At 41.9% G+C, this 24,854-nt stretch overlaps 1 protein-coding gene across 22 annotated transcripts in view; it reads left to right on the top strand.

Moving 5' to 3' along the window:
• Nucleotides 1-22,488, top strand: part of CELF2 (CUGBP Elav-like family member 2) — a 689,599-nt gene extending 667,111 nt beyond the window's left edge. For 12 of the 22 annotated variants that reach the window (XM_048836624.2, XM_048836623.2, XM_048836619.2 and 9 more), the window contains 4 exons: nt 3,083-3,214; nt 11,182-11,379; nt 14,453-14,596; nt 16,750-22,488. In XM_048836624.2, the coding sequence (XP_048692581.1) occupies nt 3,083-3,214; nt 11,182-11,379; nt 14,453-14,596; nt 16,750-16,877 (602 nt within the window). In that variant the 3' untranslated portion in view covers nt 16,878-22,488. The other 10 variants (XM_048836616.2, XM_048836630.2, XM_048836633.2 and 7 more) reach the window with 5 other exon arrangements.
• Nucleotides 22,489-24,854: the final 2,366 nt, after the last annotated feature.

Raw genomic sequence — 24,854 nt, 5'->3', positions numbered from 1 at the left:
GCGGCCCCTGTTGCCATAGTATCTCACACTCTTTAGTATATTTAGCCCCACAACACTCTGTTGAAGTCCACAAATTCTCTAAGCTCCATTTTACAGCTGGGGAGCTGGGATGCAGAGACTGAGTTGCCCCAGGCTCACACAGGAAGTCTGTGGCAGAGCAGGGAATTGAATCTGGGTTTCCCAGGTCCCAACCTAGTGCCCGGACCACTGGGCTGTCCTCCTTCCTGCTCTTTACTCCATACTCAAATTATATTGTGTGCATGTAAAATCTTTAATCCTACGCCCCTCAAAGTAGCAGTTGGCAAAACAGGAAAGACCCTCAAGTGTATCTGACATGTCTCATGGCTAATTCCTCCCATCAGGTTTGCAGTGCAGATCATTGCAAGGCAGTAAAAATAATTGCAACATGAGACCACTGATTTCTGGGCTGCTTCGGTGCCCTCTATCGCATTTTTATAATAGTTCTGAGTCACCTGAATATTCAGTCAAACTAGGATAATGTGAACTCTAAATTCAAATTAATGAGAAAATCTGAGGAGCATGATCAGTGTTGACTGATAGAATACCGAAACTTGAACCCAAGAACACGCACTTAAATTTGGCCCCAGAGTTTGGTCAGTCACTGACCATCTATTTGAGTTGTGTAGATCTGACACCAGTCACCAGAATGGAAGAGAAGGATTTGGACTGCCTTCCTCATTCACAAGGATGTGTTAGCAACCCATCTGCTCATTAATCTCTCACACACGGGGAGTTTTAATCTTAAATTTTATGATTTGAGGTTCATATCTAATTTTGTTCTTAATAAAACGAATTGCTGATGTAACATGCAGCTGCCCCCCGGATAGCATTAGCCACAGGGAGCTTATTACACCACTCATTTAGCCACTGTACAGACTCCTTATTTGCTTCTGGATACAATTAGACTTCAGCCTACAAGGCTTTACGTACCTTGGATCCTGGCTGACTGAGAAATCACTGGTCTCCACTACACACACCCACGACAGCAGGGTTTAAGACAGAGGTGGGCAAACTGTCCTGCCCAGACCCTGAGCTCCTGGCCCTGGGAGGGGCTTCAGAGCCTGGCCTGACCCGGTGCTCTGTGCTGCGTGGCGCGGCTGCCTTTCCTGGTGCAGCTGCGCCGCCAGCCACCGGAGCTCCAGGCAGCAAGGTAAGGGGGTAGGGAGCAGGGGAGGGGGGTTGGATAGAGGGCAGGGGAGTTTGGGGGGTGGTCGGGGTGTGGATAGGGGTTGGGGCTGTCAGAGGGTGGGGAACGGGGGTTGAATGGAGGCAGGGGTCCCGGGGGGGCAGTCAGGAAGGAGAGGAGGGATTGAATGAGGTGGTGGGGGGCAGTTAGGGGCAGGGGCAGTTAGGGGCGAGGGGTCTGGGGTGGTTGGATGGGGCAGGGATTCCGGGGGGGCACTCAGGAAGGAGAGAGGGGGGTTGAATGAGGTGGTGGGCAGTTAGGGGCGAGGGGTCTGGGGTGGTTGGATGCAGCAGGGGTTCTGGAGGGGGCAGTCAGGAAGGAGGGGAAGGATTGGATGGGGCGGTGGGGGGGAGTTAGGGGTGGGGGGTCCAGGGAACTGAGAGCAGGGGGGCTTGGATGGGACAGGAGTCCCAGGGGGGGCCATCAGGGGGCAAGAAGCAGGACGGTCGGATATGGGGTGGGTGTCAGGCCATGCCTGGCTGTTTGGGGAGGCACAGCCTCCCCTTAACTGGCCCTCCAAACAATTTCAGAAACCCAATGCAGCCCTCAGGCCAAAAAGTTTGCCCGCCCCTGGTTTAAGATCAGTGAGGGCTCTCAAGCTAACAGCATCTGCATTGCAAAGGCCAGAAGGCTTGTTGACTCTTCAGAATTTGTTGACCTTTAGATCAGGGTGCAAGGAAGTTTAAGGGTGTCTTGGAGTTGTGGGGAGCTAGGTAGATAGATGTGTGTATGACTTTGTTTAAAGTGGGGAGGAATTGCACTTTATTTGGACTCTGTTAAATATTTATTTTATTTGGACTCTCCTACTCCTTCTTTGATAAAATTGTCTTCCACTCTCTTTGTTGCATCCTATCAGCCTAGAAACTTTAACTTCTTGGGTATTCACTGCCCAGCTGGGCGCCTCTGATGGAAGAGACAGCCCCAGAAAGGATGAAGAGGATTAGGGACAGAAAGCATTCGTGTCTATTTCACCGCAGCACAACTAAAATGTTCAATTTAAAATAAGATGTTGCCATTTCAGATAACGCTGCTATAGAGGAAAGATGGTCTTGCGATGGATGCACTATACTGGGACTAAGGAGATATGGCTCTAAATCCTACGGCTGCCACAGATTCTATGTGTAGCCTTGAACATCTCCCTTAATCTTTCTGTGCCTCAGTTCCCCTTCTGAAATGGCAATGATAATACTTCCTTCCCTCAAAGGGGATAAATACATTTCATATTTGTAGTGTGCTTGGATACTGTGCTGATGGGGGGCCACAGAAGTACCTACCTAGATACTACAGTGGAAGCCAACAGAAAAATGAATTGCATTTGGTATTTCGTTAGTTATTTTTTAAAAATTTTATATTTCAGTGCTTTATATTCCATTTATATGATGCCCTAAAGATACAATGCCATGATGGTATCTCTCTTAGGACAGAACAATTCAGGTTTTGCTTGAGCCCAGAACAAGAACTGGCCAAATCTCAGATATCAATACCAAGCCCTATGAGTAACATATGGTTGCTTAAAACCATGTTAAGAAGGGGCAGGCTCTCTGGCACGTTGATCAGCTCTTAGTGCTTTATTGATACACTTTTGAGAATGTGAGAGATGTTTTTTAACTGTTCACAGATTTAGTGTTTCTGCAAAGAAAGCCAAATTACTTAAATTTCACTATCAAATCCACATCGCTAAAAAATTCAGCCGTGCTTTCCATCAGCAGCCAATACAGGAACTTACTGAGAAAGGTTTCAGTGTTGGTCTGATTCCTTACATTTTTGCAAGGAGGCCAGTTATTAAGATTAGAATCGGTGCATGATGTTTTGTGACTGATATGTTTCAAGTTCTGTTTACTTTAATTAATATTGCCCTACTCTCTCCCCTTTTAGTGGCTGCGTCAACTGCTAATTCCACGGCTGGTGCGGCCATGAATTCTTTGACTTCTCTGGGTACTCTCCAAGGATTGGCTGGAGCCACTGTTGGACTGAATAATATTAATGCACTAGCAGGTACCGTAAACAGTGAGTATTTATTGCTGTGGTGGACAGCCTTCCCCAGTAATCACTGTAGGAAAAATATCAATTATAAACAGATTGTTACTTTTAACAAATATGCAAAACAGCGGGTAAAGCTGATCAACTTCCATTCTTTGCATATACCTGTATATATAGGGCCCTACCAAATTCATGGCCATGGAAAAACACGTCGCAGACCGTGAAATCTGGTCTCACCCCATGAAATCTGGTCTTTTGTGTGCTTTTACCCTATACTATATAGATTTCATGGGGGGAGACCAGCATTTCTCAAATTGGGGTCCTGACTGAAAAGGGAGTTGCAGCGGGGCCGCAAGGTTATTTTAGGGGGGTCGTGGTATGGCCACTCTCACTTCTGCACTGCTGCCTTCAGAGCTGGGTGCCTGGAGAGCGCGGGCTGTTGGCCGGGCGCCCAGCTCTGAAGGCAGTGCCCCGCCAGCCGCAGCAGCACAGAAGTCAGGGTGGCAATGCCGTACCCTGCCCCCTTACTACTGCGCTGCCTTCAGAGCTGGGCTCCCAACCAGCTGCTCTCCAGCTGCCCAGCTCTGAAGGCAGCTCTGCCGCCTGCAGCAGCGCAGAAGTAAGGATAGCAGCACCGCAAACCCCCCCCCCCCCCCCCATAACTCCTTTTTGGGTCAGGACCGCTACAATTACAACACTGTGACATTTCAGATTAAAATATCTGAAATCATGAAAATTACGATTTTTAAAATCCTATGCTCATTAAATGGACCAAAATGGATCATGAATTTGGTAGGGCCCTACATATATACAGTCCTTTAGCCTTAAGATTTCACTAATCTTGCCCTCCAAGGTGGATTCTGTTGAGTTCCTGGGGGGGAAAAAAAAGACTCCTTTTTTTTGCAGGACATGTGGAATTTTAGGACCTGTGCTAGATAGTCAGAATAGATTCTGGAGATTGGTTTTGGTTACACAAAAGGCTCCTTTTGATTTCAGAAACCAAAAACATAAACCCGTGAAAACAGGTACAGCACCTCAGCACAAGATATAATTCAGGAATTAGTTTATTAAGAAACACGCATTTGCTGCAACTTTTCTATTAGTTATAGAGTCAGAATAGGACACCTTCTTTGACCTGGGAGCTGCATATTTGCTTAAAAATTAAAACCAATTTCTTGGTTTTTAATTTGCAAGTATGTGAGGATGACTCAGTCATCTGTAGTACTAGAGCATGTAAATTTCTCCCATGTGGTGTAAAACAAGCACTGACATTTCCAGCTAAAAAGAAGATGTCAGTCGTTAATCAGAACCTTCATCCTCATTATCAACCACAGTAGCCAATCACAATCAAGCTTCTACTGCAGAACAACAATCCCTTCTGCTCTGTTTCTGTTACAATGACTTCACTTTTGCCTTCATTGGAAGAGATTCATCTGGCTGCATCTTCCCCTCCGCCTAGCTTTTTTTAGCTGCTGCTGTTCCTTGCATCTAGCCTACAATGCAAGGAATCTACTTGGTCACCACCAGTCTCTAATTCATTAGCCATCATAATGTACCCATAGGAATGGATGTCCTCCTCAGTATCACTTGCTCACTCTGATGCTCTGCATGATGTCCTTTTTGTCACTGTTATCTAGCTGCTCATCCAGTCATTTTATTACTTGAGCTCTGATTGTCATTGATGGGAGGCAGGGGTGGAGAGGGTTAATTGATGTCTGTGAAATTGTGGTGAGCGCTTGCATGGGGCTTTGTGTAGGACAGGTCTTGCTTCTGGCAAGGACAAAAATGCTAGAAAACCAAACAAAAAAACCTTCCCAGTAAATGTGTTTCAAGGGCAGTTTAGCAAAAGTAAGCAAATCCAGAACTGCCCCTTGTCAGAATTTGAAGCAACATATGCTTTTTGTTTCTATCAAACCGAGCCATTGAAAATGGCACTCATGACAGATCTGGTCTCATTAATATTAGACATTGTTAATATCATTAATGTTCTTATCCTTGGTACATACTGAATGTATGTTGTGGGGCATATAAGCTTACAGCATCAAGGGTAGAGTGTTGCATGCCACCTCTTTTCACATGTACTCAGAACCCAAGCAAACTGGCACACTCGAAATCCTTCCTTCACCAAGACTGATCCACAGTAAGCCCCCTATGTGGTTTCACCTCTTGACAGCATGTGGGAATCATACCATCACGCAGTTAGCAATACTTGCTAGATTATGGATGATGGCTTTAGATTTTCCTAACAGGTATTTTCAAATGACATGAATGCAAATCCTATTTGCATGTGACATGTGAAGTATTATTGGTGAGTACACAACCAAGGACCAAATTTGATTCCCATGGATTTATACGAGGGTGGATTTGATTCAAAATCTCCTTATTTGTGAATGTTTCCACAGATTGCATGGAGAGTGTTTGCACATGAAATATCTGTCTCTGTGTGTGTGTGTCTATATCTATAGATAGATTAGATATATAGATAGATATAGATATATATACACACACACATACAGATATTCCATGTGCAAATATATATATATATATATATATATATATGTATGTTTGTGTGTGTGTGTTTGAAAGAAATGTTTTGCAGTGAGATTCAGAGAGGGCACTGCTTTCTTATATGCTGTGATGTGAGTGACACCTCTTTCTCTCTTGAGAAATACTATGACACTGATTATCAGCCTCTGGTACTTGTGGCACTAATGGTAGTTAATTCTTTTGATACTGTAACTAGAGGCATCCCCTATCTGTATTGACAATATGCTGCTTCCAGGCCCAGGTATGCTCCCACTAACCCATCTCCCATTCAGTTGTTTCCACTCTAACCTGTCATGGAACATGTAGTCATGAAAATTTGGTTTGGAACCCTCTGTGTCCCATGTCAGGGCTAGACCATGAGCAATTTAATGGGATATAGAATCACTGGCCGGTAAAACCAAGCTCTCAGTCGCGTGAAATGGTATAATTGCCCATAAAAGCTGGAAACCAATGATACGTGCTTGTGGAATTGATGCTAGCCTTCTAAAGCACAAGTGGAGCTAGGTACAAGCCATGAATGAGTTAGAAAAGGGCACTGAAGACAAATGCAGATTTGATCGTGTGTTTACACAAATGGTTGAGATTATAGTAGCTGAAAGGAAACAGGTTTGAGAAGTGGACTCTGATGTGGCCAATGGTAAGAGGCAATCCTTTAGGAAGTGCAGCCAGCCACAACCTATCCCTAAGTGACTTTCTTTCAATTAAAAATTTCTCTCTTGGGAACAGGAAGATTCAGCAACTAGGAAGACCCCAAAATCTTTGGATAACTAAAAAGCCAGTTCACGGAGACTGGGCGGCACAGTGGGATAATGTGTTAGACCAGGGGTGGGCAAACTTTTTGGCCAGAGGGCCACATGGGGTACGAAACTGTATGGAGGGCCGGGTAGGGAAGGCTGTGCCCCCCAAACAGCCTGGCCCCTGCCCCCTATTTGCCCCCTCCCACTTCCCGCCCCAACTGTCCCCCTCAGAAGCCCCGACCCATCCAACCCCCTGGCTCCTTGTCCTCTGATTGCCCCCTCCTGGGACCCCCCTACCCCAAACTGCCCCCCCGGATCCCACCCCCTTGTCCAACCCCCGCCGCTCCCTCTCCCCTGACTGCCCCAACCTATCTACACCCCCGCCCCTGACAGGCCCCCCAGGACTCCCACGCCCTATCCAAGCCCTCCTGTTCCCCGACCCCTGGCCAGCCCAGAACCTCCGCCCCATCCAACTGTCCCCTGACTGCCCCGTGGGACCTCCCCTGCCCCAACCACTCCCTGTCCCCTGACTGCCCCTACCCAACTGTTGCACCACTGCATGCGCCATCACCACCACCCCCTTACTATGCCGCTCAGAGCAGCAGGAGCTCGCAGCCCCACTGCCCGCACAGAGGCATGGCTGCGTGGGAGTGGGAACAGTGGGGGAGGGACCGGCGGTAGCCTCCTGGGCCAGGAGCTCAGGGGCCAGGCAGGACGGTCCCGCGGGCCATAGTTTGCCCACCTCTGTGTTAAACTGTGGCCTCTGGAGAAGCAAATTCAAATAAAGTTATTAATGAAAAGAAATCTGATGTGTAATAATGAAATCACTAATGCGAGGAGGGGGAAAAGATGGTCTTATGATTAAGAATGTGAATCAGGAGATCTGAAAACTATTCCTGGCTCTGACACAGACGTTTCATGTGATCCTGGGCAAAGTCATTTATCCTTTTTGTCTCTGTTTCCTCATCTGTAAAACAGGGAAAATGGCATTGATCTACTTCACAGGGACAGAGAGAAACTTGAACTTAATAATGTTTGTAAAGCTCTTTGAGATTCTTTGGCAGAGGGCAGTGGAACTGCTAAGTATTATCATCTATTATTTTTATTCACCACTTTGGACAATTCAAGACAGCTCATTAGAAACCCAAGGATAGAATAATTATTTTATAGAGTGCAGAACAAGCGGAGGTGCATTGGTAGAGCTACGTGGTAGAGCTACACTTTGCCTCTCCATACTCCGCTTAACTCAAGCCAGTGCTATTAGGCCCTAGGACATTTCATAAAAACCATGGAAGAGCAGAGTAAATAATACCAAGGATCAGAGGCCTTTCTATAGGTCTGTTTTACTCAAGGTGGAAATAAATTTAGCCATGTCTATCATAGTGATGGGAGCAGTGTCCTTCCCAGTAGCAGTGCTGTCAAACAGGGCTTTCGGTTTAATGATCCGAAATAGCCTATTGGTAGAGTCTATAGGCTCACATGAAGAGGACTTGCCCAGAGCAGAGTTTGGTAACATAGAAAGTGTTTTGCTAATGGGCTGATGACTCAGAAGATAACTTGTTATCTTAATTGTTTCTGTATCACCAAGTTATTTCAACACTATACAAAAAGCGCCAGAGACAAGAAGTGGTTTATCAGGGTCATTTAATTCAACCAATGTTGCAAAAACAAACACACACACACACAAGCAATGGCAGAAAACAATATTCAGATCTCTTAGTAAGGTTGCAGTTAGATTTCAATACCAAACTGTAACAGGGTTCACATTGCACCCCTGGGTATTCGGCCCCTGGGCCCTTCTCTTCAATGAGTCAGGGACACTTCAGTTTGGTGCAACACCCGAGCTCTTTATTCTCAAAAGGTTTCCCACCACCAGTTCCCAACTATATACAGGCTTCACAGCTACTTTGCCTACCATAGGCCTGACCAGCAGCAGACTAGAGGCTCCCACTTTTCTGTGCCTGACCTTTCTCTTTCCTTCTCCCTCTTCTCTGGCTTCCTCCCAGCCTTTATAGCTCTGGGCTAATAAGACTGGCAGGTGCGGCCAGTTACCAGACAGGCACAGGGCTATTCACCAGCCCCAGTCCATTCCCCTTGATTGAGGCTCGAGTGGTAGGAGCTGATTAAGGGCTTGTCAACCAGCACCCTGCCACACACCTTCCCCCTTAAGCGACTGCTGGGGGTACCTGGTCCGGCCCCTTCTCCCCCTGCCTGTAAGGTTATTCCAGGGAAGCCCCCTGCCTCCCACTGGGTGATTTCCCCGGGGTCCTCCTCACGGGGGTTTGTCCATCTTCCACCCACAGAAGGTACACTAGGTAGGGGGTGGACTGCCACACAGTTCTGCTGCTACCCACAGCTCCTGAGACCAAAAGGTCCTCCGGCAGGTGAGCCGGGTTGGTCTGGGCTTCGCCCAGGGCCTCAGATTTGGTTACCCGGCCCAGGGGGGTCCGGATCTCCCTGCCTGGGGGGGGGTCTACTTTTGGGCCTTTCCTGGGGCCCTCCCACTCTATTCCTCGGTCCCCTTCCCTGGGTGTTCCATACTAGGGCATTCCTTCAGCCCCTCGCCCTCTACTCCTCTCCCGCTTCCATTCTGGCTCTGTCATCCAGGGTTTGTTTCTCATTTTCCCTGGGGACCTGGGCCCTCCCCCTCATTGGGGTCTACTAGCATACAGGTTTCCATTCCCTTCTTTAGGGTCCCTCCCCTCTTCCTGCCAATGGGTCCCCTCCCACAGCCTCCTTTCCCTTTTGGGAAGGGACCCCAGTCGGGCCCCAGTACCACAGGGTATGGTAACCCCTCTACAATCCCAACCCATTGCCAGGCAAACCTGCCCCCTACTTCCAGGGGCACCTGGGCCACAGGGCAGGGCTTCAAATACCCATGGATGCATTCCAGTTTCATCCTTGCCCCAAGGATAAACCAGTGTGGCTTCTCCAGCCCCCTCTGAATGAGGGAGCAGGCTGAGGCTGTGTCCAGCAAGCCCCTCTGGGGCTTCCTCCCCACTCGCATAGGGATGGTGGCCAGTCCTGGCTTCAAATCCCCGGACAAGCTCCCACGTGTAACAGGGTTTGCTCAGCAGTCTCTGAAAGTCAGGCCCATTGAAATTCCCTCAAGTTACGCACCCATAAATTCAGGCACACAAGTTCACTAGTCACTTTTGAAAATCTGGCCTGATTTTCAATTTTGCTGAGTCCCTGCAGCTCCCATTGCCTTTGGTTGGAGGTATGGGTCATCAGCTCTTCTGAAAATCAAGCCCTTAGTTCTTTTAATCATTTTACTGCTCTTCTCTAAATTTGTTCCAGTCTGCTGCCCTTTCCAGTACTGCAGGGCCCATATCTAAATATAGGGAGAAAATTCACTTTTATTCCATGAATTGCTGTAAAAATTAATATTAAAACTTTTCGCTGTAGTACTTTAAGGGTAGGTCTTCACTACCCGCTGGATTGGCGGGTAGCAATCAATATATTGGGGGTCGATTTATCGCTTCTAGTCTAGACGCGATAAATAGATCCCTGAGCGCTCTCCTGTCAACTCCGGAACTCCAGCGCCGCGAGAGACGCAAGCGGAGTCAACGGGGGAGCGGCGGTAGTTGACTCACCGGTGTGAAGACGCTGCGGTAAATCGATCTAGGTACGTCGACTTCAGCTACGCTATTCTCGTAGCTGAAGTCGCATACCTCACATCGCCTCCCTCCCTCCCCCTCCAGTGTAGAGCAGGGCTCTGATACATGTGCCTCATTTAACAACTATAATAGGAAAAAGAAGTGGCATAGACGGCTGCACCACAAGAAGTTTTTGCTGTCAGCCATCAATTCATAGATATAAAACTCTCATCACAGACAGTGCCATATAAATGGGTTGGGTGTGCCATTTATCCATAGCTTAGAGTCCTCGCCCTGAATGTCTCCCCTGGCAGTCATCCCAGTTAAGTTGTTATGCTGTTTTTCAGGGTGCAGGCCAGTGTTTATAAAGTGATTTTACTGCCAATAAGAAGCGAGGGAATGACAACACTAGAGAACAAAGATTTCTCTTTATCAGCAGGACAGGCACAGCTTAGGCTGCAGCACTGCTAGCTACCCTACGCCACACCACAAGTGCTTCCCAGCCCTGATCAGGAGATACCAGGAGTGAGAGGCTAGTCATGCCTCCATGCCCATTCAGTTATCTTGCCCATGTTCTGCATTGCACATAAGGGTGCCAATTGTAGTGGTGGTGGTTTTGGAATGTGCGTAACTGAGATTGGTGGCCTATGTAAAATTAATTGGCAAACTTCATTCATATGATAGTAATTTCCGGTCACTATTGACCCAGTGTGGATTTGAACTGTGTCCCATTGAAGAACTCTGCCCCATTGCCAATCCCACAAGGTATCCACACTTGATCAAGTGGATTCCTTCCTACAGTCTTTGGATAGCCTCGAGATCATGGAGCCCAATGTGTGCGTCTTGGGGCACGTGGAAGAACAGGATTTCAGAAGCACGGCGTGACAGTACTTGCCAGTAGCAGATTGCATGTGAATAGATTTGGTCGTCAAACCATTGCGCTGAAGTGATCTTTACTGAAGTTGTGTTTCGTTGTTTTCAGTTCCATTTGGTGAAGTGCTGGCTTGCATGCACTGCCGTCATTGTCGGTGTCATATAATGCCAACTACTTTTGGAAAGCACTAATGAACAAGTGCAATTTCTTTTCTCTATTGTTGGGTTTTTTGTAAAGTTGCTCAAATGCTCTCAGGTATGGCGGCCCTGAACGGAGGACTTGGCGCAACAGGCTTGACGAACGGTACAGCAGGCACAATGGACGCCCTCACCCAGGCCTACTCAGGAATTCAGCAGTATGCTGCAGCAGCACTGCCAACATTGTACAGTCAGAGTTTGTTACAGCAACAAAGTGCTGCGGGCAGCCAGAAAGAAGGTAAGCAGCACCTGCTGGGGCCGCAAAGCACGCATCTCCAGCCACAGTATCAAATCTTACGATAAGCTAAATTCAGCCTTTCTACATTGGTTGGGTTTGGCTTATTTCTTCATAGATGCTTTCTGAAGAAACATGATGAGCCTAACCACTGATTTTTAACCTTTTCTTCTTTCCTGTTCAGTGTTGTTTTTGTTTTATCCTTTAATTTAATTTTTGCCATCTATCCTTCAAGGTGTATTTTACCACCCATCGTTTGTTAATGTAAAAGTACTCATTGGCTGCTGCTCACAAAAGACACTGCTAATGAAAACCATCCTAAAAGCACTTTTTAAAATTATATATATATATTTGTTGTTGTTGTTGGGAGGTGGGTGAGGGAGGAAGTGTCGTGTGGGTAACTCTCCCCTTCCCTCTCCTCCTTGTGGTTTCTATGTATGCTATGATCATCTAGCTGCTATTAGATTTTAGTTTTCAGGTTAATGACGAGATCCATCATTACATCGAGTGGTTCTTTGTTTAATTGTGGGTCTTGAGGGGAAGTAAGTAAGTGATTGATTGCCCCTCTTTCTGTGCCAACAGAGCAAAATAAACCTCAGGAAATTAACACTAAGAATAAATTAATAGTCATCACAAAATGTTTAACGAAATGAGAATAGCCTCTCTCTCTTTTCTCCCCTGCAGCCTTCTTGGGGTTTTGTTTTTAATTCCCACCCCCTTAACTTTCAGCTAATTTTAGAAAATAGAAAAGTTTTGTATGCCTTCTAAGAAAAAGTCTTCATTGTGTTTACTGTTCTTGCTAGAGGTACACTGAAACAAGGGCTAATGCATGGCATCAAAAGAAGTTTTTTATCCTCTTTTAAAATAGTCTCTTGAATCATTATGGAACATGGTGTCTCTTAGGCAGACAATGTTGAAACCCTCAAAGCTAGGGATTTAATAGGGACACTGTCAAGTTAAAATAAATATGTGTTTTATAATTTTCTTACCATTTTTACCATTAACAATTTAGATTATTGAAATTGCAAGTATTTTTTTAAATTCATTTCTTTTTCTCACTATTTTAGCTCCCTGGCTTTGATTGTTTTTTGGTTTTGATTTGCATTTCATTCAGTTTGGACAATGAAAATGGATTGGATAAAACCATAAACAGAAGCTGTTTCTCTGTTATGACTGGGTAGCAAATAATGTAGGGCTAGCTTTTTTATTTTATTTTTTTTTAATTATCGTCATTGTTTTTCAGTTCACAAAAGCATTTTTATCAATAGTAAGTTTTATCATTCCCCATGTGACAATGTCCCTTATAAAGTAAAGGCCTTTGTCATCTTGCTGTCTTTTCCAGTGGGGGACTGTTAAGGTGAGCAAGTTTTGTTATTAAATTCTGCTGGCTGTGTTTGTGTTTCAACATATGACTTCTGTTGGAATGGCTAGGAGTCTGGAATATTTAAAGGAGGATAACCAGCTACCAGAAGAAAATATTGCATTAAATGTTAAATGAAAGGGGGGTGAATTGTTTTATGCATCCTGCTATCAATCTATGTTAAACCAGTTTTGCTCAGTGATTAAGAAAGTTCATTTTGTTGAGAGGACTTTTTTTTTTTTTTTGGTAAGAAGAAACTTCATTTGATTTCTCTTCCATATTGCCAGGTGATTTTTTTTTCCATTTCATTTTATGAAATCCTTTTTTTTTTCACCCTGTTGTTTTGTTGTTGTTTTTTTTGTTTTGTTTTTTGTTCCAACCCATGCACCCCCCTGTCTAGGGCAAATATTGCAGCCCCTCCCCTCAGGCTGTGAGAGGGCAGGCAGTCTGATTCCTCTATTCTGAACACCAGTGCGGCTCCATGAATCTGCTGCAGAAGGTACTCCATAAGTGTCTGGCCTGCACTTTCCTCTCCTCCCCTAGACAGTAATCAAGCGCAGCACATCTAAGACACATCTCGTCTCCACTCAAGCCAGGGAATATCTATTTAGTCTGCTCCAGAACCTGCCTGCACCAGAATTGTGTGGCGTCTTAGAATCCCAGTAATGCACTATGGCTGGGAAGGCCACATGTCCAGGTTCACACTGGAAAGTCTTTTCTTAGTCTCTTCTTTTTATTTCCAGATTATTATGGTAATAGGGAAGCAGAGTTGATGATGAGAAGCTTCTGACTAGAGCTCGGTGAAAAAAATCAATTTTATTTCTGTGGACAGGCTTTCAAAAACCAATACAAAACTCAGTTTGAAAGAGAAAAAAAATGCCAGTTAAAAACGAAGTGGATATTTTCATATGAAATTTCACAGAACTCAAAAAAAGATTTTCCCAAACACTTCCATTTCAAGGAAAAATCATTTTTGTTGTTGTTGGGGGGAAAAAAATCAGTTAAAAATCTTGGCCAGCTCTTCTTTTGACAGAGTTCCCTGCCAGGTGGTGAGGGCTTTCCAATCGGATTCTTTGTTGTTAAAACAACACATGTACTGTGAATAATGACTACAGGTTTTATTATGAGCATTCCTTTTGTTTTCTTTTTTTTTTGTCCCTCAGTTATTTGCAAAGAAAATCAGCCAGCTCAGTTTGTAAGTCAAAGTGAGGTTTGTTTTACTTCCCTTGCCCCCAGTTGCCTGCCCTGCAGACTTAAACCTGGGATCTTTAGAACTGAGCTGGGCTCTATCTCTTAGGCTAATAATATCTCTGGTTTAGCTGACAAAACAGTTGAAGATGTGTGAGGCAGCATAGAAATCAACTCGATCTTCCATAGCTGGACAGCTTGAAGAGATAGAGAGAGCAGAGAAGGTGCCACTTTCATGCAGTCACTCTTCTAACCATAACCCTACTTTAGGACAAGCTTGGCAGTCTTACATGAGTTTAGGAAGGAGGCTGCAGTTCAAAATCTCTTATAATAGAGATGTCAAGTACAAATCTGTAAAAGAGCCACTGCTATTTTGTCCATTTGCTTTGTTTTTGTTACTTCAAAAAGTCTGAAACTGAACTGTGTTTGCCCATCACCTTCTAAATTACCAAAAAAAGATAGATGAAATAGAACTCTTCTAATCACTCTTTTCATACTTTTTTTTTTGTGTTTTTCCTGTCTCTAAAGGTCCAGAAGGGGCAAACCTCTTTATTTACCACCTCCCCCAGGAGTTTGGAGACCAGGACATTCTGCAGATGTTCATGCCCTTTGGAAATGTTATCTCTGCTAAAGTCTTCATTGATAAACAGACCAATCTGAGCAAGTGCTTTGGTAAACAACATTTAATCAATTGAAAAGTAAAACTGTACATGGTGAACCTGATCCCAGAGCTATCGCTTGTAATCCTCAAAAGTACAGAAAGATGCCCAGACAAAGCAGTTCAAACTAAAAACTGGATTTGAAAAAAAACTTCCGGTCTGACATCTACTATGGATGTGTCAAATACATGAAACTAATTACACCCTATGTGGGGGAATGCCATTTACTGTACAATTAAGCTGCCTTATTATGGATACCTAATTATCCTCTATTGTATAGCTGAACCTCTTTAAAACTCTCTGTGTTTAACCCATTACTTGTACTTCTGGGTTAAGTACAGTCCTGTGCAATTCGTGTTTGTATAGCGTACACGTATGTAGCATAGAATATGTTACAGCTAGCTGCTGCCTATATGTGCATATACAAGTATCACAAGTAGGTTCAACTGTACAGGTCGCATCTGCCGTTATGATAGGGCAGGGGATGAAGAGGGGTACAATCAAAGTCCTTGCCCTGAAGAGCCTACAGTCTAAATTTAAGACCCGATATAACAGACAGACACAACAAGGAAAGGCAAAAACGAGAGAGGAGGCCAGATTCCCACAGGCAACATAAAAGAAATGGTTCTTGATGAGGGACTGGCAGGAGGACAGGATAGCAATTTGGCAGACTAGTTTGGGTAAAATGTTCCTTGCCTAGCGGCAGAATGCAGGAATTGTGAAAGTGCATGTGGGAGAAGTGAATAGATGATTGAGCAAGGCTAGCTTCCTTGACCAAATAGAGTGAATGGGGTTGGATCTATTTGATAAGATGCGAGTGTGAATAAACAAGAGGGTCAGAGGTGGGAAGACCCCCTACATGTAAAAGTTTGAATCTGATGTGGTGGAGAAAAGGAGGCCAGTGAAGGGACACAAAGAGGGAGGCAATGATCAGGAAGATGATCTTAGCAGCTGCATTTTGAATGGCTTGAGAGGGAAAACTGAGTGTCAGGAAAGCCAGAGAGGAGGAAATTGAGTAATCAAGACAAGAGATGGGGAGGCTCTGGGTGAGCATTTTATCTGGGTGAACACAAACTGGGTATGATGAAGGGGTTAGCAGAGGAGTGCGGGCGAAAAACCTCAGTGCCAGGGGAGAAGGAAAAGAGGGTGATGAGTAAGAGAGGGATACACACTTTAATCTAATCTAAAATAATTCATTAAGACAATTTCAAGCGGAAATTAAAGGGAGCATGTCAAAGCAGATGCATAATACCAGGCTGCAATGCAGTAATTAGCCAGAGCGGAGTTAGAGTGGTAGTCAGGAGTGCTTTTCAATTAAGAGTGGGAGGCTCAGATATGAAAATGAGTTGGAGCTTCTAGGCTCAGGGAGATTAGAGTGCATTATGAAAAGAGCACTTTTAGTCTCTAGGGGACAAGAAATTTAGAGCAAACCAGCCATACTGAGTACAGGGAGAGAATGCTATCTAAAGGTCAGTGCTGAAGATTGGGAGGAGAAGACCTGGGGTTCTATTCACAGCTCTGCTATTGACCTGTCATTTAACCTCTGTACTTGCCTACCCCATTCCAGGGCCATGACACTTAATTAATTAAGGTATGCAGCATGCAGTGGGATCCTGAGATGACAAGTGCTCTAGAAGTGCAAAGTATCATTATTATTAGAGCCATGGGAAACCCATGTTTCATCCTTGCTCTGCCACAGGCATCCTATGTCACCTTGAACAAAATCACTTAGCCTCTATGTACCTGGGGACAATAGCACTTCCCTACCTACAGGTGTGTTGTGAGGATAAAGACATTAATGATTGTGAGGCACTCAGACACTGCAGTGATGGGGGACCATCTAAGTACCAGAGAGAGAGAGATACTGTACTGCCCCTTGTCACACAGCTCATGGACACCACAGCTGTTTGATTGCTGTCCCAGCTGGAGATGGTGAGGTAGCAAAATGCTGAACACTAGCAAGATAAGGGGAGAGTTAGGATGGATTGAGAGGGAAGGAGTGTGAAGCGTAATCAAAGGAATGAAGGAAAGTACTGAAATGAACGTGTCACTTAAAAGAAAAAGTACTAACAACAAACACTTTTTTTTGCATATTGAGCCAGTCCCCTCTTCTTTTGTTCTAACCTGTAGTTCACTTTCTTTCCCCCTCCGTTCTGTATTTTGTAGGTTTTGTTAGCTATGACAATCCAGTCTCTGCGCAAGCTGCTATCCAGGCTATGAACGGCTTTCAGATTGGCATGAAACGCTTGAAGGTTCAGCTGAAACGCTCCAAAAACGACAGCAAACCTTACTGATCTTAACCCCAGATGCTCACTGCTCTTATTTTAGCTTTCTTAGGGTAAGTCCCATGAGCAAACCTGCCCTTCTGTGGGGGGGAGGGGGAGGGCTAAGGAAGAACATATTGCCAACCTTCACCAAGAGACAATTATTTTTACAGTTATCGCTTCCATTTCCCCACTCACCACAATTAAACTTGGCTGCTGTTTCCAGGCCAAGTAATTACTGAGTTGTGTTACTGTATTTTATTTTGCAACATAATTTATCTCCGTTTTTTTTCTTTACTTTTTTTTTTAAAGAAACGACATCTTAAGAATTAAAAGTGACAAAAAAAAAAGGGGGGGGGGTGCAATTTAACTCTGTGAACCCTGGTGCCATTAGCACACTTTGGGGAAATAAAAGCTGTTTTGTATGTATGGACCCAATCTTATCAGGGTGGCACCAGCAGTTTATAGGTTAAACATAATGGTCGTATGCCAGCAGAAGCACTTATTGTGAGACAATGACAACAAAAAGTCTTTCCACTACATTGGTTCGTTTTTGAAAATGGTTTTTTATTTATTTTTTATTTTTTTTAGGGGTTCAAATCAACATAACATTCTATTAGTCTGATATTACACTGGTCGACTTTATATTTCACTTTTTTTTTAAGTTTTCTTGAGTTTTTTGGAAAGGAATAATGTAAAAAAGATTTAGAGATCTGTTTCTAAAGCTACAGGGTTTAAAATAAAAATAAAATAAAATAAAATGAGTGACAATACTTGATGTTTCTTGAGAGATAAATTTAATAATAATAATAAATAAGAAAGCCACAGGCCTGTAAATTTTATTTGTAAAAAGCATTTCTATTTTTATACAAAATTTTTACTGCCTCAGAAATAATGGAAGTTATTTATTGCCTATTGTTAACTTATTGGATACCTAAAGAGCAGCTCTCTATGCTAGCTAGATCCTTTGAAGTAGTCTCTAGAGTAATCGTGCCAAGAATGGGCGCTTTTTCACCGTTGAACCCTACACTCTTTACAGTTCATGCTTTTATCCTCTTGTTTGTACTTGTCTGGTTATTTTGTTCGTAGTTTCCATTTTCTAGTTTAAAGTTCAGTTGTCTGACTTTTTTCTTCCCCCTACCCCTTATGTTACATTTGTTGAAAATGGTTCTTTCTTCTCTCCTCCCCCCAAAGATGAATCCATCTTCTCTAACTCTTTTCAGATGGATTCTTTTGGGGTTTCATTGTGCTGTTGTTGATGAGTATTGTAAGTTAATGCAAATTATGTGAATGGCTCATAGACTCTAATGATGAAAGATTTGCATTAGTTTTCTCCTGCACCCATAAAAGTGATTTTGTTTCTGCTGCATAGATTCTATGTAACTTTTTTCCTCTTCCTTGTTTTTTCCCTAGACATCTCCATGCCCGTTAGTTCATCGTTTGCCTAGCATGTCCCTGTGGCGTCTAAAAAAAAAAAAAAAAAAGTTTCATCGTCCCGTCATTGTTTCTGATGTCTTTCTGACCTCACATCATATTTGGTTCTCCTACTGACCTTTGATCTAGTTTGACCTTTGAAATTTGCATGTGACCTCATCTAGCTATGAATTCTGGGAAGTCAATGTGAAAAAACATTGCTGCATTCATGCAAGACTGAAATTTATTATTAGACAAATTAATAATAGGGTTTAAAACAAAAAAAAACAAAACAAAAAAAACCTGTGGCAAAAATGTTTTTGCTTGCTTTCTTTTTTTTTTCTTTCTCTCTTTTTTTTCCTTTTCCAAAAATAAATAAATAAATAAAATAACAGACTTGAAAGTATTATACAGGGATTGGCATTCTGCCTGGTCACTGGTGACAATAGCAATATGTGTCCAGAGGCACAGAATGTTGGTTTCTAACAGACTACTTCCAAAACAGTTTGAGGAAAAAAAAACTGTCTGATTTTAAGTCTCTAGAGGTCTGTAATAGTTTTTACATTTTTCAGGCAGTGTAAAGTTTTTTGATAAGGCCATTTTAGGTGGCTCACTTTCTCATTAAAATATATATATAGAACCACTTTTTGTAGATTAGTATAAGAAAATATTTACCCTGTTTTAGGGCAAATGCTACCTATTTGTGTCACCTTTTGCTGAACTGACTCACAGTTAGACAATCCATGGTTTAATGCACATGAAATTACCTATATTTTATACTGTTTCAATGTACAGGAGAAAGGTTACTGTAAACTGTGTTACGTTGGTGCTTCTGTGAATTAAGTTGTGGTTTCATCATGAGTCTTACGGTCTTAAGTGTTCTGTGTTTATAAAAGACAAGTTTAAAATTGGTTTACTTGAAGAACAACAACAACAAAAAATGAGTTTAAAAAAAGTTGTTTGCTTAAAAAAAAAAATTTCATGTGAAAAATTAAAAACTATTCCAGAATAAGTTTGTGTTGGCTTGTGACGCATTGATGTCATTTTTTTATTGTGGACAATTTAGATGTGTTTGTGTTCAGCAAAATGTGATCGGTTTTTCTTTTAAAGAAAAAAAATCAGTGAAAATATAGTGCCAAATTCCAAAGGTACTTTCTTCCTAGAGCTTCAGTGTGTTTCTTGTGTGAAGTAATTTGATAACATGGGTATTTTATTATGTGTTTTGTATAAATCCCTAATATTTAAAGAAAAAAAAGAGGTTAAAAAGTTTGTTAACTTGCTATCCTGTGGTCTTGTTGCCTGAAATTGTTATTGTTTGTTATTTCTCTTTGATGTTTTTTGTAAAACATTGTATAAGTGCCCATGTTTCACTTTTTTAACCACTCTGCACATCAATGCTGTGAAAGCAAACCTCACAATGTATTTTCTTCATAATGTATGGAAACCTCTAAGGTGAGAAAGTTTTGAACTTTTAACCCTTTCCACCCAGAGCTGTCTTGAGTGTTAATACCTTTTATACATTCACCATTTTGCTGTTTATTTTTATATATATATCTATATATATAAATATATATATATATACTTAGTTTTTTGTGGTTTATTTAATACATGGTTGAAATCAGAAAAATGCACAGGGCAGATCTGAAGGACAAAAAATTATTTTACTGCTGTCTAAATTTCTTCTGTATCTATAACTAAAATTATTTAAAACAGTAATTAACTTGTGGTTTTCCTTTTTAGATTTTGGGTTTTTTGTCTTTTCTTAAGAGCTTTTAATATGCTGCTGGAATATGCTATTCAGTATTAATAAAATAAAATAAAATAACAATTCTTTAATTCTCTATTGTGTGAGCCGCTCCCAGATTGGAGTGGTTATTCCACCATTTGAAAACATTGAGGAGAAAAAACAATATTTTTGTAATTAAATAAATGAACTTTTGCTTAAATCAGATGCACTAGATCTTCCTGGGTGAAAATTCAATGTGCACTGCAGTTAAACTACTTTTTATGGATAAAGTTTACATATGCTGTAATGCTTGGTGTTATCTGCCATTATTCATATTGACAGTATATGGGCCCAATCCTACAGACACTCACCCAAGTAACTTTACTTGCACCAGTAATCAATGAGAATATGTATGTCACTTAAGTGGTTGTTTGCTGGATTGAGCCCTGTGTAAGGAACCTGCAAAAAGATGCTGGTAGCCTTTCCACTGCCTTTTAAATTTGACTGGATTGCATGTCTAGAGCACCAGTGACCAAATTCGGTTCTTTACTACTGGAAAATAGAATCCATTGCCAATTCAATGCATGTGAGCAGCAGTACCTGCTTCTGATAACAAAGTGCCATATCTTCTTCCATTATCTGTTCCTATTTGGTTATATTCAAAGCGAATATAAAAAATTTAAAATTAAAATCAAAAGTGAAGCCCTATATGAACAGCATAAAGACACAGGTGGTGCACTCTGTCTCTCGTCCCCAACTTTGCTTAAATGCTCATTGTTGTAGAAGCCCTGGGATGGAAAGGACTAGCCTCTAGTGATGCAAAAAAGTTTCCTCCTTATAGCACATGCACTTATAACTAAATGATCTATATTATTCTCACATGTTTTTACTACTGCTGAGGCCTTCCTACACCCTTTGAGGGCTATTTTGTACTTCTTGCAGCAATTTTGCTTATTCAAAGTATCATCACACATTATATTATATATATGCACACATATATATATAATATGAGAATATAATTTGATTTTTTTTACTGTTTCACTAATTCTTCTAATTTTATCCACCATATAAATTTCCAACGGTTTTTCAGATCCCTTCAATGCAGCAGCCCCAGTGCAAACTGCAGGTTTCGAGTCCAGTTAGAATGTTAGAGTTAATATCCGAGAACCCCAGCTGCTCTAAACCGGCATAGCTTGATAGACTTCAGAAGACACACACACATCCCCGCCTATGCTTTACACCAGCTGAGGATCTGGCCCAGCATTTTTAGCAGGGAATTTTTTTGTGTTTCCAGGTGACAACTATGGGTCACTGGGGGGGAAGTTTGCCTTTATGAATAATAATAATAAAAATAAAGCTTGTACCTCCTTAGAGACGAATTGTCTACCAGTTCTCCTTCAAAATATTGAAAGGAAAAAAGCTGCAAGGGTGCAAAGGGCCTAATAAGAAAGGAAGAAAAACAAGGGAAATTGCTTTCCAAAATTCTAATCAAAAGAAGAGACTAGTCGTTTTTCAAACAAATTAGCTAATTGCAATGGAATGGCAGTCCTCAAATGACTAACAAGTTCATCTTTCTTTCACCATAGGGGTTATAGTTCCTTGGCTTGTGCTACTCTGAAATCATATTACTGTTTCTGTTTTTATTATCTTAAGTGCTAATTAACAAAAGGAAAAAAACCTGTAGTTTCATTACCTTTTGGATAATGTCATACAAAAAAAACCTATGTATTTGTGTTTTGTTTTGGGTTTGGGGTTTTTTTTTTCGTGCTGTGAGAATTGTTGTTTGTAGATTAATAAAACTATTATTTTGTTTAGAATTACAAACTAATTTTTAAGTATTGTCTGAGAAAAGCCAAAGTTAATGCAACTTAGTGGAAACTGTAAGACCATTTGAGTATTGTTTCTGTTTTATTGATGCATTTGGATTTTGTTGTTTGATGGAACTTGAGCCAAAAAAAAAAAAAAAAGCAGGCTTTCCTATTTCTACAACTTGATTGTACTTATGCATTTTGTACCAGTGGAACTTTTTATACTGGAGATTAAAAAACAAATGGAATTTTTTGTGGCTTACTCTTGTGGGCCCCCTGACCATGACTGATTTTCGAGTTTGATTTCTGGTTGGTAGAAAGAGAGTTGGTTTTGTTTAGAGAATTAAAAACTTTGGCTTGATATATTTTTTTTCCTTTTGCTTATATCTAGTGTTTAGAATTTTGTCTTTAAAAAAAACAAGCGGTAAGTTTCACTTTTTATTCTGTATTGTGCAGTTACACAATAAGATAATTAGAATTAGGAGTACTCGGTCACTTTACGTGGATAAATGTATTAGTTACAACTTTAGGGGTTTGCTTTTTTGCTGTTTAGATCAAAGTTTTTTCTGATTCTTCTGTCCTCATTGTGAACATAACCGTGTAGTTGAAACAGTCAGACTTATTTTTGTAATGTATGTTATTGTGTGATGCAGTTTTTTGCTTCTGTCTCCAATATTAAACCATTTTCCTAATACTTGTCTCTCTCTTCGTGTGTTGTATTGTTGGTGGTCATTATGTGTTGGTAATGCATCTACACACCTCACTGTTTCACGTCCCTGTTTTTTTTTTTTTCCTATTTGTTGTGTACAAAAGATACAGTCGATTCCACCTAAGTGACTATCTGATTGGGGGAGTGAAAGAGGACTTGCACACGTCAGCTGTCTTTGGTTTATTTTACATTTTTCCCCTCCCCTAGTGGGTATATCACTTTGCTAATCTGAGCAGGAGATCCTTTTAAATGCCTGCCTGCAAAGTCAGTGGCATTTGTTAGTATTCTGATCACGAAAGCTGACCACATAAACACACGCAAACGGAGAAATCTGAGGCTATGTGAAAAGTTTTTTTGCTCTGCTGTTTCAATCAGTCTGGAAGAAGTGGATTACAGAGATCAATTCAGGTGATTTTTTTTTTTAAATGGCAGTGCTACTGCTTTGCAGAGGCATCTGAAACATACAAGAAAAGGAGGATGTAGCCATGGGATTTCTTCCAAACTGTACAGTAATCTGGTGGCATCTGGTGTTCATCAAAGGCTCCTTAAAAACTAATCACAATTTAACTAGAGCTATCACAGACTGAGAAAAATCTACCAGGTGAACAAGCTTGTTATATGTAGTATATGTATAGATATAAAAAAAATAAAGTAAAACCTTTTTTCCCCAAATGGGCTATTTTTTCGCTGGGTGCATACAAAGTGGCTCTTTCTCAGCACTGCATATTAAAATGTCAAATCTCCATGCAAAAAAGAGCTATGGTAGCAGGGGGCAGGGGTTGGCTCACAAGAATCCCTCCACTGTCCCTTGGACTGGTGTCCAATAGCATCAGATAAAATCTGCAAAGGAAAATAAATGCTGTCATGGTTCGCAAAGTCTCTCTTCACTCTTTTGTCTGATCACAGATATAAAACTTTAAAATTTGGAGAGTAAAATAATCCCACAGAAATGGGGGAAAGCACTCCCAAGTGTTCTCTGGAACTCAAGCCATATCCCCCATCCCCTTCCCTTTGTCCCACTCTCTCTCTGATGCTCAGGAATCAAAGACCACTTAAAAGTGCTCTTATGAGACCCAAACAACACTCCTCCCTCTTGTATCCTCTTTTCCAGTCTCTCTGATGCTCTGGCTTTGGCTCACACACACAAACTTGCCCTAAACTAACATCCTATTCAGAAGGTCAAGGTGCACTGTTTCCTTAAGGTTTTGGCAGCTATGTTGGCTCCTGTGCTTGGAACAGTTTTGAAATTTTCTGGCTCATGAGTTGGCCTCGTTTTGCTTTTAATTTATTTGTCTTTCTCATTTTTTTTCTTCTGTAAGCATAAAAGACAAGTGGGGCGTGAGTTCTGGAGCCCCAAGCAAGCTGAAGTCATCATCTACAGGCTTTGTTGTCAGAGTTCAAATTTCTAGCAAACACCTCCCAGGCAGCTCTGATTTTAATCTAAAATTACAGGGGCCTGTAAGGGACAATCCTGCACTGGGAGCAGAAGGATGGTCTGGGTGACCTAATAGGTGTTTTACATCTCTTGAGTCTATGGTGCTGATTCTAATAACATTTACAGCAGTGATTTCAATTGAGTAACTCCTGTTTATACCAGAGTGCGATCAGAATTGCAGCCTGTTTTTAAGTCATCTTAGGTGGTTCCTTTGACACTCATCAGTTTGTTGGCAGGGAAGATCAAGTTGAGTTCAAGATCTTTTCTTCCAAACACAATTTCATTATTAAGATCCAATATTATAGTTTACCAAAAAAAAACCACCTCATGAGGACAAAAATCTCCAGTTCTTTACGCACAAAAAATCCACCAACAGTGGGGGAAATGAGTTCTGTAAAGCCATGTAGCTGTACAGTTTGTCCTGCTTAAATGCATGCTTTTAATTTCAATTAAGTCAGGCACCTTGCAGTGTTAGCAAAATGTCTCTTTGTTAGCTGTATGTGTATCACCATGGGAAATTACCAAACTGTCACAAGACTTGCTGATGAAAGAATACCCCACCAGAGTATGTGTGCCTTTGCCCAGTTTGGTTCTTAGGTATTAGGCTAGGGAAAACAATTGAACCAACAAAATGTACTGTGAATCATTCCTGATAAGTGAATAAAGCATTGTGACCAAGCAATCAGATTATTCACTTATCAGGAATCGACTGTACTACTAGCTTGCTTGACTGTTTTTGTTCCTCATCTCTGTTGTAGTTTCACTACTTTGCTGTGTTCTGTTTTTCTCTCTCATGCTCTAGCAAAATCACTGGGAGTATCCCTTCGTGTGACCATGAAACATGCTATTGAGTGAAAAAATTATATCGTAACAAAATCTATGCACTTGCTATCAGGAACACAATACTGGATGTGTC

The sequence above is a fragment of the Caretta caretta genome, chromosome 1 (assembly GCF_965140235.1).
Source record: "Caretta caretta isolate rCarCar2 chromosome 1, rCarCar1.hap1, whole genome shotgun sequence".
In the NCBI taxonomy this organism is placed as follows: Eukaryota; Metazoa; Chordata; order Testudines; family Cheloniidae; genus Caretta; species Caretta caretta.
This window is presented reverse-complemented; position numbering and strand designations above follow the sequence as displayed.